The sequence below is a fragment of the Pseudopipra pipra genome, chromosome 4 (assembly GCF_036250125.1).
Source record: "Pseudopipra pipra isolate bDixPip1 chromosome 4, bDixPip1.hap1, whole genome shotgun sequence".
NCBI lineage: Eukaryota > Metazoa > Chordata > Aves > Passeriformes > Pipridae > Pseudopipra > Pseudopipra pipra.
The window spans coordinates 14,601,561-14,617,921 of NC_087552.1; the positions used below are offsets into that span (position 1 = coordinate 14,601,561).

Below are 16,361 nucleotides of genomic sequence, written 5' to 3' on the forward strand. Positions count from 1 at the left end.
TAATAATACATGATTGATTTTTATTCTTTTTTATTGTGGTGGGGTTTTTTTTTGTTGGTGGTTTTTTTTTTCAGTGATGTGAAGGGATAGAAAGTGCCAGAATGTCGAGAAAGATAAGCTTAAAACCAGTGTTTCAAGCAAGTTATTAGCAGTAAACACTGTACTCAGAAGTTTTGCACAGTGATGTAGGATGTGTTATCCTGCTTTTGATTATTTTGCCACCTTTTGTATCTATGATGTACTGCTGGTTTTTGAGGGGGACTTCTGTTTTTTTTTTGTTTTTCATGTAACAGAAACTCACAGAGATGTGATCTGTGAACAGAGGAAGATATGAACACTGATTGTAGTTGGCTAACTTTTGTAAAAACTTGGAGCTGGGAGAAGGAAATCTCTGGCCAGAAATACAAGTTTTCCCATAATACCAGTCTGATTTTCATTTTAGCACTTTTACCTGTAGTTGGTATCTGCAAAGTTGGTATCTTAGCAGCAAGTCCAACTTTGCTAGGCTTAGTAGTGATATAGTATCCTTCATTCAAAAGAAACCACATAAAGCAACCACATCCCTTCACTAGCCTCATTTTATTTGGAGGCATTTCTCTAATTTGTAGCTGTATTTGGCACCATAAAGATTGTGCCCTGGGTGGAGATATCTGTTGTTGGACACCCACTGGGAAACTTTTTGGTAAGGACCTTTGGTATCATCTGGAGAAATTGTTCCCCGTGCACAGTCACAAGTGTTGCTTCAAGACCTCCACATGAAATGAACCAGTAATTTCCTGCACAATTCCCAACTTCAGTTAGGAGCTGCTGAGGAGGAGCTTCTTGTTACCAGTGTCTGAAAAACCCCATTCTGAGGAATCCTTGCTATCATTCAACAAGTAATTCTTTTGGTGATGAACAGTTGGGATTTTGCATTTGGTAGCAGTTGATGAATGAAAAGTCCTCATTAAATAATATCTTCCTCCATTTCATCTGCTCTCCAGCCCAGAGTAACTGCCAGGATCCTGTGTGTTATGCCCTGTTCAGCCTCCAATCCCCAGCAGTATCTGTTCATATTGCAGATGTGCTTTATGCATGTTCTGCAGACAAATATCAACCTCTCTTACATTTTTGAAGTTTCCTAACATTCCCCCAAAAAGCCCAGGAGAAAGATTTGGGCACACTCTGAGTGCTGAAAGATTGACCTGCACCTGCTGACTGTATATTTAAGCTGCCTTATTATGCTTCTTTATACCCAAAGTTAGAAATGGTCTTTGGTGCAATTGTGTGATGCTGTTTCTCCCTGTTACTATACAGCTTTGCAGTAAGCAAAGAGGGGACTTTTCATTTGTTAGTAGAGTATAAAATGAACTGAATTAGAAGTTCATCTACTAAACTGGAAAGAAAGCTGGGCTGTAAGTTGCAGCATTTCTCTGCTGTGTGGAATTGCACCGTAGCATGTTGCAAGAAGATAGGACAGGGATAGTGGGGCACTGCTTGGTATGTGCCCAGGAGCTTCCTGCACTTTTCTGCTCACATCTAGTACCAGCCTTTGTCCCTTTTCAGTCTTGAGTTGAAATTATCCTACTATATGTACGTGGCTATGAAAAGTTCAAAAGTGACTGAAGATAGAGGAGCCCTCATTTCGCTGCAGTTGCTTATCCAGCTCATCTTTCAGTGATCTTCAGCCAAAACCTGCAGGGTGATGACTCTTTACACCTCAAGCCTGTATTCCAGCACTGTTAGACTGTAACATTTCCATTGTTGCTGTACAGATGTCCAGGCAGTTGCTTACGAGGAGCCGAAGCACTGGTGCTCCATCGTCTACTATGAGCTGAACAACCGCGTCGGGGAGGCGTTCCACGCTTCTTCCACCAGCATCCTGGTGGATGGCTTCACTGATCCTTCCAACAACAAGAACAGGTTTTGCCTGGGGCTGCTCTCCAACGTTAACCGCAACTCCACCATCGAGAACACCAGGCGGCACATTGGCAAAGGTGAGCTTTGGATCTTCGCGTCCATTTTGGAGTAGGGCAGGGGGCGTTTCCCTTAGTCAGGGCAACCTGGGCCACTTGTCTCCAGAGCAAGCTGGTCTTCCCTAGTATGAGGGATAAGTGCTTGTGTCAGTAAACATATAATTTTCTGGCCTAGCCTTATAAACAAACTATTGTTCTTACCTGGTGTGTAATTACAGGAAGCTTTTACCCTTAATCAATTTTATAATTGCCTGAAGGCTATCAAAATCTTAATTAGAGAGGGTAAGGCAGTTTGTCTAATGAAATGTCTTGATTTATCTTGATTATTGGTGTATATGGAAGTGCAAACTGTGGTTCTTGGCACCAAATTTTTTAGCTATCCTTAGTTCCAACATAAATTAGCTATCCTAACATGTTTTGGAAGACAACCTCCTAGAACAGTTTATTCCAAATGCATTTTTCACAGGCTGGTGATTCTTTCAGTGAGAATTTTGTGCTTCCCTTCTATGGTTGTGACAGTGTCTTGCAAAAGGGAAAAGCTTCTGTTTTATGCCTGACTAATACAGTCCTCTTTTCTGAGAACTCACCTGTCATGCAAATGGCAGGCAAAACTGAAATTGCCCCCTGCCATTCCTGCCAGGCAAATTTTTTAGGTATTTATGTTATTAGTAAACTCTAAATTTTCTGAGACAGTTGAGGGTTCAGCATGCCCAAACAGTGAGTTGGATGTTGTAAGTGCCAATTCATGAAGTATCTTCCTCTTCCTCAGAGGAGGAAGGAACTGAAACTGAAGAGAACAGTCAGGTCCTTTCCTTGAGTCTGAGCTCTCAGTGTGTAGAGCTTTCCTCTAGACGAGAACTGGTGCAGCTCTCAGCAGTGCACCACACCTGTGCTCTCCCACTCAAGTGCTAATACTTCTTCCTTCTTTTCCTCCCCATCCATCTTCCCGAGTATCAGGGTATTTATTTAACACCTCATTCATTTTTTTCCTGTTAAAAGTAACCCAGCTGCAAGCAGAGTTCTGCTGAAGCACTTAACTGCGTCCGTACTGCAGCAGGGTGTGGAAGAGACACGGATGCCGTTGAATGAGTCAATGTGTACAAGTGATGCTGATGTAGAGCAGTTTGTCTTTGAGGAAGGAGGAGTAAATCCCAGACTTGAAGACATAGCCATAAAAGTTTTTGCAGATCAGGTGGGAGTATATGTGTACCCACACAGGTACACACATAACCAGCGGCAAAATCTTCCATGACAGAGCACAGTCAAGGCTTTCTTACCAGAGTGCAGTTGAGTGTTTTAATTCTGTGTGTTCACCTCTGTGATTTGTGACATTGTAGGAGGTGAAAGGTTTAAATAGCAAATAAACCGTTTTTAAACACAGAAGGTGAATTTTCTTGCTTTCTCAAAGCCTTTGGCATTGACTCCTACTGACACAAAGGTCCTCTGTATGTTGCTTTTCTGGGGCTTTGCTGCCATTGATAACAGGAGAGGGAGCAGGCTCTAGAAGGGGAAAGGACTGTAAAATTGGTGTGTACCCTCATTTGGCAGATATGTCTGAGGAATATAAAGGCCATTTTCCTTTTCCCCCTAGCTTTCTGGAATTAAAGCTAGCTGACAAAACTCCTGCTACCCAAATTATCATTAAAGACTTTTCCAGAGAATCCAGCTTGGGGCTGCTTTAGTATCTACATATTATGCAATAATTTGGTTTCTGCTCTCTCTACTTGCATTCCCAATTATTGTTCTACATAAATATAATGAGAAAAAGTTCAAGCCATCCAATGTAGTGCATCCAGTGCAGTGCATCAGAACTACAGTGCTTGCTAGTTTATTGTTGAATATACAACATGTTGATTCCTCTTTTATATACATATATAAAATACCCTCCTTCCAAATCTCCTGCTGATGAAACAGAAGAGTAAAAATCAAGTTTAAAGACAGATAATGTTTGATATGCAGTTAATGTTTATCTCTTTAAGCAGAAACCCTATCTCTGTGGAGAAAGAGCATGAAAAACAGATGCACAGTGTGAATTTATCTAAACAACCTTCTCCTCCCAGGTGTCCATCTCTATTATGTTGGTGGGGAAGTGTATGCTGAGTGTCTCAGTGACAGCAGTATTTTCGTGCAAAGTCGGAACTGCAACTACCATCATGGGTTCCATCCCACCACGGTCTGCAAAATCCCCAGTGGCTGCAGTTTGAAGATTTTCAATAATCAAGAGTTTGCTCAGCTTTTGGCTCAGTCCGTGAACCACGGCTTTGAGACAGTTTATGAGCTTACTAAGATGTGCACCCTCCGTATGAGTTTTGTAAAGGTACGTGAAAATTTCCTTGAGATTATTTCATAAGCAGAATAAATTATTGTTTCATAATGTGGTGACTTTGAATGGTCCAGTAACTCCCTCCATCAACCTGTTAAAAGCTGTTGAATTTTGCATATGGAAAGCTCGTTAAGTGTAAGACAGATCTTAGAGAAATGAAGTTGTATTTGTGGGCAGAAGTCCATGTGATACGCATACGCTGAAAGCTTGGGGTCCCTTGAAGAAGGTGTTTCTTCACAGAAGTCCTCTAAATATTGATCAACAACTCCCAGATTGGGAGCTGCAGTAATTGTTTGGAATAATAACTTTTCTATTCTAGGAGGCCATACAAGGTCAAGATTTGTGATGTGGCTGATATTGTGAGTGTCAGCATAGGTACTGATATAAAAGGGCTGATCATACATATGGAAATAATCAAATTAAGATGGTAACATGCTGAAGTGCTCTTCGTGATAGGAGAATGGAAACTTTCAGATGTGTTAAGACACATCTGATTCCTAAAATGGAATAGGTTGTTTATAGCTCAGCATCCTACAGAGCTGTACGGCGGCGCTGCCTGAACAGTCAAACAGAACCTCCTGTGTATGGGGTGTTGCACTGCACAGTGTTCAGAGCTGCTGCCACCTGTGTTGGGAGCTGGGTAATCCCTTCATTAGGGGTTGATACAGAGCAGAGCAAACTGTATCTGTGGATGTCATAGCCTTGTCTCCAGACCTGCCCCCAAAATTACTTACAAAACAATTTTGAATGCTGTTTAAATATCTCTTTATATCTTTGGTAATTACTGTAACTGAATCAGGCATGAGCTGAAACAAAACCTACTTGTCTTAACTTGAGAAACACATGGGCAATGACCATGCTCTCTTTCTCCAAGGAGGAGCGTTTCTGACTTCACCGCTCAGTTTACTATGTTCATCCAGAGAATGACACTTTGGTTCTTGTCAGACAGATGCCTCATCCCCACTTCCACATCACTCTTAGACCTCATTTTTTAATTTGGTGATCTGTTTGGCAGCATTTCCCCCCAATTTGTTCTGGTGTTGGTCTTGGCAGAGAAGACTTTATTACCCCCCTTTTCAGAGCCTTTCCTAGGACCTGAGGCAGCTGGCAGTGATCTATGGTGAAAATTTGCACTGCCACAGATTATGTCTTTAAGACATTAAAGACTTCCATTCCAGGAGATCAAGAGATCTCAAAATGATACTTTCACCACATTTATTACTTTTTTTAGCTTTTGATTTGTTTGTTGAACTGTGATAAAAGTTGATGCATCAAGGATGTTATGCTACCCTGCTGATAATGACACTTGAAAGATAATTTGTTAAGAAAGAAGGATGCTTCTCACGTATTTAATATTATAAAATAAGGTGATTTTTTTTTTCTTTCCCCACTTATGATTCTGTTTCCAGGGTTGGGGAGCTGAGTATCATCGCCAGGATGTAACGAGCACTCCATGCTGGATAGAGATACATCTTCATGGTCCCCTCCAGTGGCTGGATAAAGTACTTACTCAGATGGGCTCTCCTCATAATCCTATTTCTTCAGTGTCTTAAAAGGTCCCAAACTCCTGCATTTTGGAAGCAGTTGAGCCTTGCATGTACTTGAAAGACGTATGAGTCAGACACACACACATTTATTTTTTCTCCCCTGAACTGGCAACAGCTGAATAAGAGCCATGAAAATACTTGACTTCTGTGACCAACTGTTGGATTCAGAAAACAAGATAAATAAACCCCTTTGACATACTGTTGGTATAAAGAACGTTAGTTTACGTTGTAATTTACTGTGGCAAAGTTGATTTGCTGGCCTTAGTACAACAGGGACGACCGAGCCGGGATCACAGCCCGTGGGACCGAGTTCCCGAAGGATCTTCCTTTAGCTGGCGCTCTTGAGGTTCTCCTTCCTTACATCCGTGTTTTCCCCTGTGTCCTCTGGAGCTAAGAGCCGATGTTGGTGAAGCCTGCTCTTTGCAGGCTCTCCTCAGGACTTCTTAGAAACATTTGTCTGAATTGATGGTTGCTGTTCTCTTTAAAAGTAAAATTCATAAGGCTTAATCTCAATAACTGTGTACTATCTTTGAAACTGTGTCCTGACCATACTGCTGTAAGAATGTCAGGTATGTTTTTTGCTAAGTGTATGTATGGTGTATTTGAAAGTTTAGAAATTAATTAGATTTAGACCGTAAAGGAATTAGGAATATTTGAATGGGGGGAGGTGGGAGTGGGAGGGGAAAATGACAACTGAAATGTAGAATATATTGTAAACATAGCGTGCTAGTTTAAACTGAGGTCTGAATTTTGCTGTGCATTTTGTTTTTATAGTGGCTTCATCTTGTTAATTCTGACTATTTTTGCCTCTTCGTTTTCCCCTAAAACAACTGCAAAGTTTCTTTTACCCATGAAGAGGACAAAATTATTAATTGCTGCAGTTTGAAGGCTGCAGCTTTGTGTATTTCAAGACAAAATTGTACAGAATGCTCTTTAACTATTGAGCAGTTTTATACAGTTTATGTAACAGAAGTAGGCTTTTAATTTTGTAAGAGAACCTTGTTTTGCCAAATCTAGTAACTGTTAATTGTTTGGAGGACTTCAGTATCACCATATGGGTCTATTTCAAACTTAAAAAAATATATATATATTTTTAATTTTTATTTTTTTTTACTACTTGGTTTATTTTCTTCTCTTTGATCTTTTATATTCACATAAGCTGTAGTACTTTTAAGTATCTTTATTCCAAAACTAGTGGGTCCTCTTTACTGGAAGTTTTGAATAAAACCTGTTGTTACTGCTTACATTTGATTAAAACCTTGTCTTGTCCACTTCTTAGTAGACTTTTAACAAACCAGATAAAGATATAGTCCTGAGGAGGAACAACTAAAAATGAAGACATGCTGAGCTGAGCTTTCTCCACGCTTCTGCTTTTGCTCTGGGGAGGGGTGAGGGAAGGACTGTCCTGCTGCAGCTGGAAAGTGTCTGTCAGGTGCTGGGATTATGGAGTTGGAGAGACTGGGGGTTGACCAGAGTTCCAGTGCCTGTGCTTGGCTAAAGTGGACCATGGAGCGCTCGCAGGAGCATGAGGGAAAGCTGAGCAGCGGAGATGAATGTGCGTTCAGCCAGACATACCTGTGTGTGTCACCGTAAGGAGTAATAGCCCTTTTTGGAGAATGAGGCAATCCCTCCTTCTTTCTTTCTCTCTTTCTTTCTCTCTCTCCTTCTCTCTTTCTCTCTCTCTTTCTTTCTCTCTTTCTCTCAACTTAGTATACATTTTTAAAATTCACATTTCTTCCCCTGCTAAGGGGAAAAAAAATCCACGATGTTTGAGTTCCCGATTAAGGAGAACTTGGTTAGTGACTTTTTTGTATTTTTAAATTCCAAGAACAGCTATTTTATTTTTTTAGATTCAGTTTAACATATCTTTTTCGTAACGAGTCAGTCATAGCACAAATGTAAGTCTTTAAAATAAAGAAAATTTAAAGATGACCAAAAAGCAAAAGAATGCCTTTTGCTGCTCAGTCACTGTCTCTGTCTTTTCTGTGCTCAGCCCCTGCTACATTGACTCCCAACCAGTTTCATTCCTTTTGTTGGAATGCAGCTGTGAGGTAGAGACTTCTTTTAATTAGTGCTGTAACCATCCATCATGCAAGTCTCAAGAGCGTTTCTATTTGGATGTTTTCATGTTTGGATGATCCTGTGCAAGTTTTGGTAAACTTTGAAATAGCTTTGGAATAAGAAAAGACTGTTTTATGTTCTGACTGCTTTGAATGTTACTGTCTTTTGTGTTTTGGGCTGTAATGCCTCTCTGTTTTTCCTGAACGGAGATTAAAATTAGAAAATACTCTCTCTGCAGTACCTCAGAAATTTTCAATGGTAATCTGAATTAACTGGGACCGGCAAGATCACAGTTTTTGTAAGTTCCTAAAAATTGTTGTCAATTTTTCTATTTTATTGATACTGTTGAAATGCTGCATACATAATATTTTCTTTATCTGTTAGCCAGCTTTTTGTTTGGGGTGTGGAGACATTAGGGGCAAGGCAAAAGTGCACCTTCATGTGATGGCCCAGAGTATCTCAGCTGTACTTTATTAAATAGGATGAGCGGACTGGAATAGCACCTGAGACTCTGTTGTGGTTTTGGCTGGGGTAGAGATAATTTCTTTTCACAATGCTGGTATGGGGCTATGTTTTGGATTTTTGCTAAAAACAGTGTTGATAGAGCAGGGATGTTTTTGTTACTGCTGAGCAGGGCTTACACAGTCAAGGCCTTTTCTGCCTCTCACCCCACCCCACCAGCAAGGAGACTGCAGGGAGTTGGGAGGGGACACAGCTGGGATGGCTGACCCTGACTGACCCAAGGGATATCCCATACCATGTGGTCTCATGCTCAGAGTGTAGAACTGGGGAAAAAGAAGGAAGGAGGGGACGTTTGGAGTGATGGTGATTGTCTTCCAAAGTCACCGCTATGCGTGATGAGACCCTGCTGTTCTGGGGATGGGATGCAGGGAATGAATTCCTTGTTTTGCCTTGCTTGTGTGTGCAACTTTTGCTTTACTTATGAAACTGTCTTTATCTCAACCTACAAGTTTTCTCACTCTTACCCTCCCAATTCTCTCCTCCACCCCACCTGGGGTGAGTGAGCAGCTGTGTGGTGCTTAGTTACCAGGTGAGATTAAGCCACAACAGACTAGTAGCCAGAAACACAGGAGGCAGGGCAGAAGTTACCTGGGAGGGAGCAACTGCTAGCTTGATGCTCTTGTGAAGATTTTTGGAGCAATTTGAACAAGTTTTCTTATTGATCTGCCCCACTTGGGATAGCTGGAGTCAGAAAGCTGGAAAAGGCAAAGGACAAGACAGAAGGAAAAGTGTTTCTCACTGACCTCTTACAAAACAGAGAACGATGAGAGCTAGAAACTTGGACAGAGCCTACGGTGTCAGCTCTGTAACCAGGTGAGTTCCTGCTGCTTATTTGGTTTTATTTCCCCATAGTTTCCTTGGTTTAGTCTTCTGAACAAAAGAGTTGAATACAGAAGACACTCCTTGAAAAGCCAAGGCAAGTCCCTGTTAGGAGAAACTGAAAGGCATGGATAACTGTTTAGAAAAAGTATTGAGGAAAAGCAGTGAACAGTACAAGTGGAGACAAATAATGCCATGGAGCTGAACGTGTTTTGAAATGTCTGCTTTGGCTTTTCAGTGCTGGAAATAAAATAATTCTCCCCAGGTGGAGATGACTTTTTAACCATTTAAAAGTCTCTGGTGAACCTTTAAAAGATTTGTTGAAAGGTAAGAGAGGTAGTCATGGTTACCTGTGTGGTTTTAGGAAGGTATGGAGAGAAATAATTCATGTTTTAACAGATCCTGTAACAGAGTCATGGACCTGATCTTCTAATGCTTGCTGACCTGGTATTGCTATCTACTTTGTTAAAGCCATTTGCTTTCTAAATCACTTCTCTTGCTACCATAGCTATGTTTTCACAACTGTAGTTGTCTTTTCTAGCCTCAATGAATGTAGTTCTATGAGTATCGTTTCTTGAAGACAATAAATCAGCGCAGAGAGATCTGAAATTTATATGGACCTTCCTTGGTGTGCCTGTCTTCTTGATTTTTCCTGTCTTGCCACATGTTAAGCATTTGATCGACATTTTGGAAGTTGGCTGTGTTTTGATGCTCTCTTTATTAATTGCTGCTGGTTTGTTCTGTGAAGCACATTGTAGCCTCTTATCCTGCTCTTGGGATTCATGATTCATAACCGTGAACTAGCAGTCACCTTTTTCTGGATGTTTGCCTAAATATACAACATAACTCTTCCATCACCAGTCATGATAGAGCAATATATTTTTTACATGCATCATCTCACAGTTCATTTTCTTCAAATAAGTTTGTAATTCTGTCCAGAAAGGAAGGGAAAATGGCTCTTCTTTTCCTCTGCTCCTTTCTGCCCTTGACTTAATGAAGAGAGACACCCTTGTCATGTTATCCTTTCGGGGATCTAGCATCTTCTCTGTTCCCTAAGACCCCCTCCCTGACTTCTATGTTCTTGATGACTTTCTTTATTTTTTTGAACTCTTTGCAAGTAGCTTTTTCTCTCATTCTTTTCTTATGCCTGCTGGATGCTGGATGTTTCAGTCAGACAGAAAACCCTCTACAGGATGCCTGCCAAAGGCAGGTAAAGAATCATAGGTTGCTATAGGCATTGGAAGCCACCCATAAAGATATACATGCTTCACAGGAACCACTTTTTCAACCCCTGCTGTGTTAAATCTTCTTTGGAAGAGGAAGAAGAAGATATACAGGTTTGTGCTATTGGATTTCACTTTTGCTTGGGTTTACTGTTTTAAAGTTTTTTTACTGATTTAAGATTCTCTTCCCTCCTCTCTGCAGTATTATGTCACTTGGTTTGCATCTGACTGAAGTGATAGAATTTGTCAGCCAGTGTGCTCAGGCTTTCTGTTTAGTGGTTGTGTTCCCTGACTGCTGCCTTCAGCTCTACAGGCAAGCCTGGCACTCATTCTTGTCATCTCTCTCTCTCTCTCCCAACAGGCTCCAGAATAAATAACTTGTCTGGTTTATGAAATGAAGCTTCCGTACTCTCTGCTTGCCTTGGTGACTTGCTCAGAGGGGAAACCTGTGTGGGACAAAATGAATCTGTGTAGCTGTAGCTGTCTCTCATTGGCAGGGGCCGCTGATATGTGTGGGCTGGCTGAAGTGGTCCTTGTTGCCAGGGGCTGCCACCCTCAGGAGGTGCTGTTCCTGTCCCTGTGCCACCACAGGTCACATGTCTGTGTGCCTTCATGTGCTGTGAGCTGCCTGGAATTGATTCAGTCATCTTTCAGGATTTTTTTTTATTCTAGTGGCTGCAGATTCATAGTTTTTTCTTAGGAATTGGTTTGTGATTTCCCTTTTTCATCCTGCTCCTAAGGTATGAGTTGAAAAATCCGTATCGTCTCTTCATGATCCCACCAGCTCATCTGAGACTTTAAATCCATAAAGCTCAGAGGAGGCTGTTGTAGTTAATTTTTGAAGAGGTAAGCACCTTCACTTGCTTCAGATTGTAGACAGGAGTAAAGATATCTCATAGCAGTGATAAAACTCTGTACTGTAGTAAATGTAAAATGAGCTAGAATTGTGTTACAGAGGGGACTCTGCACGTGCAAAACAGGCTTTCTTTGCTCAAAGAGTTTGATTTAAGTGGAGAGGTCACTTGCTTAGACATGGTGGGAAGAGCTCAGTCTGCCATTGTAAGGATCCTCTAGTTTTCCTGTTGCAGCTTCTTTCTTTCCCCAGTATCCCTGTAACACATAAAAACATTATTTTATATGAAGAAAAATGGTGTGCCTAACTTCCCTTTCCCTCACTCTTTCTTGTATGATAACTTTGGTTTTCTGTTCCTTTAGATTACTGAGTCGAGCTTAGCACAAGCAGAGAATGAGACTTGATGTGTGTAATGCTGCAGTAACACTTCACTGTTTTTTTGGAGCGCTTGGTTCTTGGCAGGAGAGCAGGGTCTGTCTCATCTCTGAGCCCTTCACTTCTGCCTTCTTTAGGGACTGGTAATCCTGAGTGTTTTCAGATATATATGTGGAGACTGAAAGATGGCTGCTGTCCCATCAGATATTCCTTCAAGCTTGTGGACCAGTCTCCTCAAGTCAAAATCACCATAGGCCATAGTGCTGGCAACAGCACTGTTTAGAAACTGGGTCCAAGCATGGCTTCATTTTGAACATGACTCGGGCAATGGTTTGACTACAAACAGACTTTACAAACCTCTCAAACACAGCTTGATCCCTGTGTCTGTTGGATTTGGTCCACGCTGTTTTCTAAAGCAGCACAGAAAGAAGCTACCTTGATCTGCATGCTCTGAAGACTTATGAGTCCAGGAGTTGGATTTTTATCTTGTGCCAAGAGAGCAGCTCTGTAAATACTCTTTCATGGGATAGTTTTTAATTGGGGTGTGGGATTTCTTTGTACCCCTACTGAAGACTGATATGGCTCTTAATTCAGAATATATTCTGGGCAGTGTGGCCAACCAGTTTTTTGCCACACTTGGTCTTTCAGGAATCACGTCATTGCTTTAAATGTTCCTGTGATTTCCCCAAGTCACAGGAGCAAATTTGAGCAGATACAGCAATAATGCTTGAGTTGAATTTGATGAGCCTGCATTGGTAGAAAGCAGCTATTTGCATTCTTACAGTCAAAATGTTAAAACACTAAACTTTCTAGGAATTTATCATCTTCAAAACAGGTCTAAGAAAAGCACTGAGATATCTTACCGTTTGCATGGGCACATATGGCAGTTTAAGCTCTCACCTTGAAGTAGGAGCCTCAAGTTGGAGGACCCTGATTCAGCAGCGCATACTTTCAGCAAGGGGCCATCTGTTCTGCCTCAGGGGATCTGTTAGCACCATGCAAGTCCCAGAGTAATCCCTATTGTGAGTTATCAACAGAGGCAAAGCAAAAAAACAGTGGCAAGGGAGGGTTCCTGATCTTCTTTTAGAGGGAAATTTACTGCTGTGGCCTCTGATTCCCCCATCCCCAATATGCCACTGTCCCTTCGATAGAACACAGATATGGTGTTGCTTTTAGGATAAGCAAAGCTGGTTAGGGAGATGAAGAGAACTGCAAGCTGGTCTTAGCCTTATTTCTCTCCCTTTTCTGCCCCAGTTACCCTAAGAAACAAACACAAGGCAGCCTCGTGTCAGTGACTGCCTTGTCAGGGAGGAGCCAAGGGAGCAGCAGTGGTGACACTGATGTAGCTGGGGAGCTGAGCTGCTGAAGAGCAGGTACAGGAGGGATGGCTGGCTGAGGAAGTACCAAGAGAGTGTGTTCACAGCCAGGTTTTCCAACCATCACTGGAGAAAGGGGCATTCCCTGTGCTTTCTGTGCCAGCAGCAGTGAGTGGGTGACTGGGGTATGGCAGTGCCATTACGTGAAACGATCCCAAACATGGTCAGACCTGGAACTCCACAGCTGAACATGCATGGAGGCTGTCTTGCATGTGGGCATTGTGTTGGACTCGAGTGGGGGGAAAGGATCGCCTGATGGTGCTGTGAGTGATCTCATTGTGTGTGGTGTTTATTTTCGTTGTCTGGGTGCTCTTGCACTGTTGTTCCTTCAATAATAAGGTGGATGAAGTGGAGGATGTGGCCTTTCCTCTGTTTTTTTTTTTTTTTTCACGCTCTTTTTCCACCCTTGTGTTTTGTAAAATGTTACTTTCTCTCCTTACACTGGGAATTACCATGGCCTCACACAGGTGGTTTATACAAGAAGGCCAGTCAAAATTCATTATTTCTTCAACCGTATATGGCACGCCTGAAAAATGTGATATGGCCTGTCACATAAACAGGAAACAGCCCTTGTAGGGGACTGGGTGGAACTGAAGGCCTAATCCAAATAACACTGTTAGTCATCTCCATATGGTAACCTTTCAGTGCCATGCAAGTTTGGAAAATGTGATTGTAACTGGTTTCCACATGGTGGATGAATGTGTAGATACCAGATGGTGCCTTCCTTTTTTAAGTCTTTTCCTAAAATCAATCCGAGACACGAATGTTTTACGTACAGGAGTTGTGGGTGAAAGCCTGCACGTGTGAAGGTTGGTGTTTACACAGGAACAGGGATGGAACCTGCACCACAGGAAGCAGGGTTGAGGTTTCTCTGATCATCTGAAGCTTCTGATGACAATTAGTAAAAACTAGAGAGGCAGCAAATATTATTAAAGACATCGTTGTTGTGGTGGAATGCAATGTACTTTTAAGTGCTGGCTAGTATATCAGTAAAAGCTGGCCTAATTTCCTCAAAAAGAATACCATGTATTGTAACAATTGACTGACGATATCCTCTTTAGGCATATAAAATAATTAGGCACTTTTAATTTCCCTGTATTCAAAGGTATAATCTATGGATTAAATTCTGTGTCTGGTTTTAGTTTTTCAAATGCAGAACGAGAAGGCTCCTTGTGAAGTTCCTACCTCTCGTTCCTTGCAGCCTGATCCCTCTTTCCTCAACCTTTCTTCCTCTGAGTGCTTAAGGAGGTTTTGAGAGTGTAGTAAACAGGTTCATTACTGAGAGTAGAGTACGAGCTGATATGATACCATGTGAAGATATTTAGTGTATACCTGGAAAAACAAGCAGTTGCACGTGGGGTATTTTTAATTTCTGGTTTTTGTTGTTGGGCATTTTTAAGTATCCTGTTTATTTTTGTGGGTTGTTGGGAGTGCAGCTTCCAGACTGCAAGTCTGACATGGTTAACCTTTGCTGTTTTGCTGGTTTGCTACTAAGGTAAAAACTATGCGATTGGAAATATTGTTACATTCCTTTTCTTTAGAGAAGGCAAATTCTATAAGACCCTAATTTTTAAGGCACGGTTGAGAATAGAAAATAGTGATATTTTGCTCAGTATGGGTTTGTCGTGCATTTAATTGTACCAGAAAAATGGAGCTCAGTCACAAAACTACAGCACCCAGTGGCTGCTAACTGGCACATCAGTTGCACAGAGCTTAGGCCTTCATGTGGTCCTGAAGTTCTTTTGCTCCATAGGTGCTTATACTCTTTAGATATACTGTAACACCTCTCAGTGATAATATAGGAGGGGTTAAGAAAATTAAAGTTGAGAGACTGTGGCATCTGACAAAATGAGGCATGCATAGTGTGTAGAATCCAACCCAGGCTAGGTTGAAAGTAATATTCGTGTGGTACAACTGTTTGGAAACACACAATGTTAATGCACAAGCTTGGGGTGCATCACTTTATTTTGTCTCATCAGATGTGCTTTAAGTGATGATCTTTTGTGGGTTTGAGGGTTTTTTTGTGTTTGGTTTTTGCTGGGGCTTTGTTTTGCTTTTCCTGGAAAGCTAGATGAAAAGAGGTCAGAAATTGGAGTCCCGATATCTGGAGAGGGGGAGTACAGGGATCTGCTTCACTTCCTTCCCTGCCACATCCCCCAAATGAATTCTTCCTCTGTAGGTTTTATGGGAGGAAAGGGAAAAATCTGGAGGGACTTGCTCCATGTGGCTTCCCTCTGGCTAAAGCTGACCCAGCAACAGGGGGAGATGTCACACTGGAAGAGATGCTGTGTTCTTCAGATGAATTATGAATTTCAGCCTCTGAAAAGATCAGTCTGAAAGCCTGAGGGCTATGAGGGGAGGGAAAATAACTTTGAAAAACTGAAACACCACTTTGGGTGCATAAAGATTTGAGAGAAATTCTTTTAGGAATGCTGCATTTGAAGTGTATTTGAGCCTCATACATGTTATGCATATGCAGAAGTGCAGTAAATCCCAGTCAGGTGATGGGCTGGCTGCATCATGCATGCTATCAGGTGGTATTGGTATGGTCAGAAGGACTTCATAGAGGGATTAAGTAAATTCAAACAGAAGGTATTTTGCAGTTTCCCTGGGTACCCCGTTCCAGTTATTAATCACTCTTGTAGTTAGAATGTTTCATCTGATATTTGGTTTAAATTTGCCTTTCTACAAATTGAAGTGATTATTTCTTAGTCTGCTTTTGACGGTGATGCAGCAAATCATTCACTGTCATCTGCATGACACCATACGCCTTGAAGAAAGATATGTTCCCACTCCATCCCCTGCTCTTCCAGTTCTCCTCTTGTCAGTAACCTCATTTTTAAGGTCTTTGTTTTTCTTCACTTTTGAATGTACTTGGTGAAGTTTTCCTCTGGGTTCCTTCCCCTTCTAGTAGGGACCCTGAGACTGAGCGCTGTAGTTGATTTGAGGCCTCATCAGTGCTTCAAAGTTATCAAGTGGAGAGCTGGGTAAAGTGAAATGCTGACTTCCTTTCTTCATTGTAACACTTCTCTTAATACATCTCAGAACTGCATTTTGCAACATCATTTCCAGTCTGTGATTTTCAAACATTTTTAGTAGGATAGATGCCTGGCCAAATAGCCTTGCTTTGTAGCAATGTCTATGTATTTTATATCAAATGTCTCTTGCATTGGCCTTTAGTGACTGTCCCTCCACTAGAAATACAGAGGATTTCCATCATATTTTCGTGGGAATCTGGAGGCATTCATCATCTCATGATGTTTTCACAAAGCACTTGTGAGAATGAGCAATGATTCTGTGAAAAAGT

At 41.5% G+C, this 16,361-nt stretch overlaps 1 protein-coding gene across 4 annotated transcripts in view; it reads left to right on the top strand.

Annotated features, from left to right (window-relative positions):
- The window catches only part of SMAD1 (SMAD family member 1), a 49,638-nt gene extending 42,556 nt beyond the window's left edge, over positions 1–7,082 (top strand). For all 4 annotated transcript variants that reach the window (XM_064651701.1, XM_064651699.1, XM_064651698.1 and 1 more), the window contains exons 5-7: positions 1,755–1,976; positions 4,016–4,272; positions 5,688–7,082. In XM_064651701.1, the coding sequence (XP_064507771.1) occupies positions 1,755–1,976; positions 4,016–4,272; positions 5,688–5,831 (623 nt within the window). In that variant the 3' untranslated portion in view covers positions 5,832–7,082. The remainder of the gene's footprint in view (positions 1–1,754; positions 1,977–4,015; positions 4,273–5,687) is intronic.
- The last annotated feature ends 9,279 nt before the right edge of the window (positions 7,083–16,361 follow it).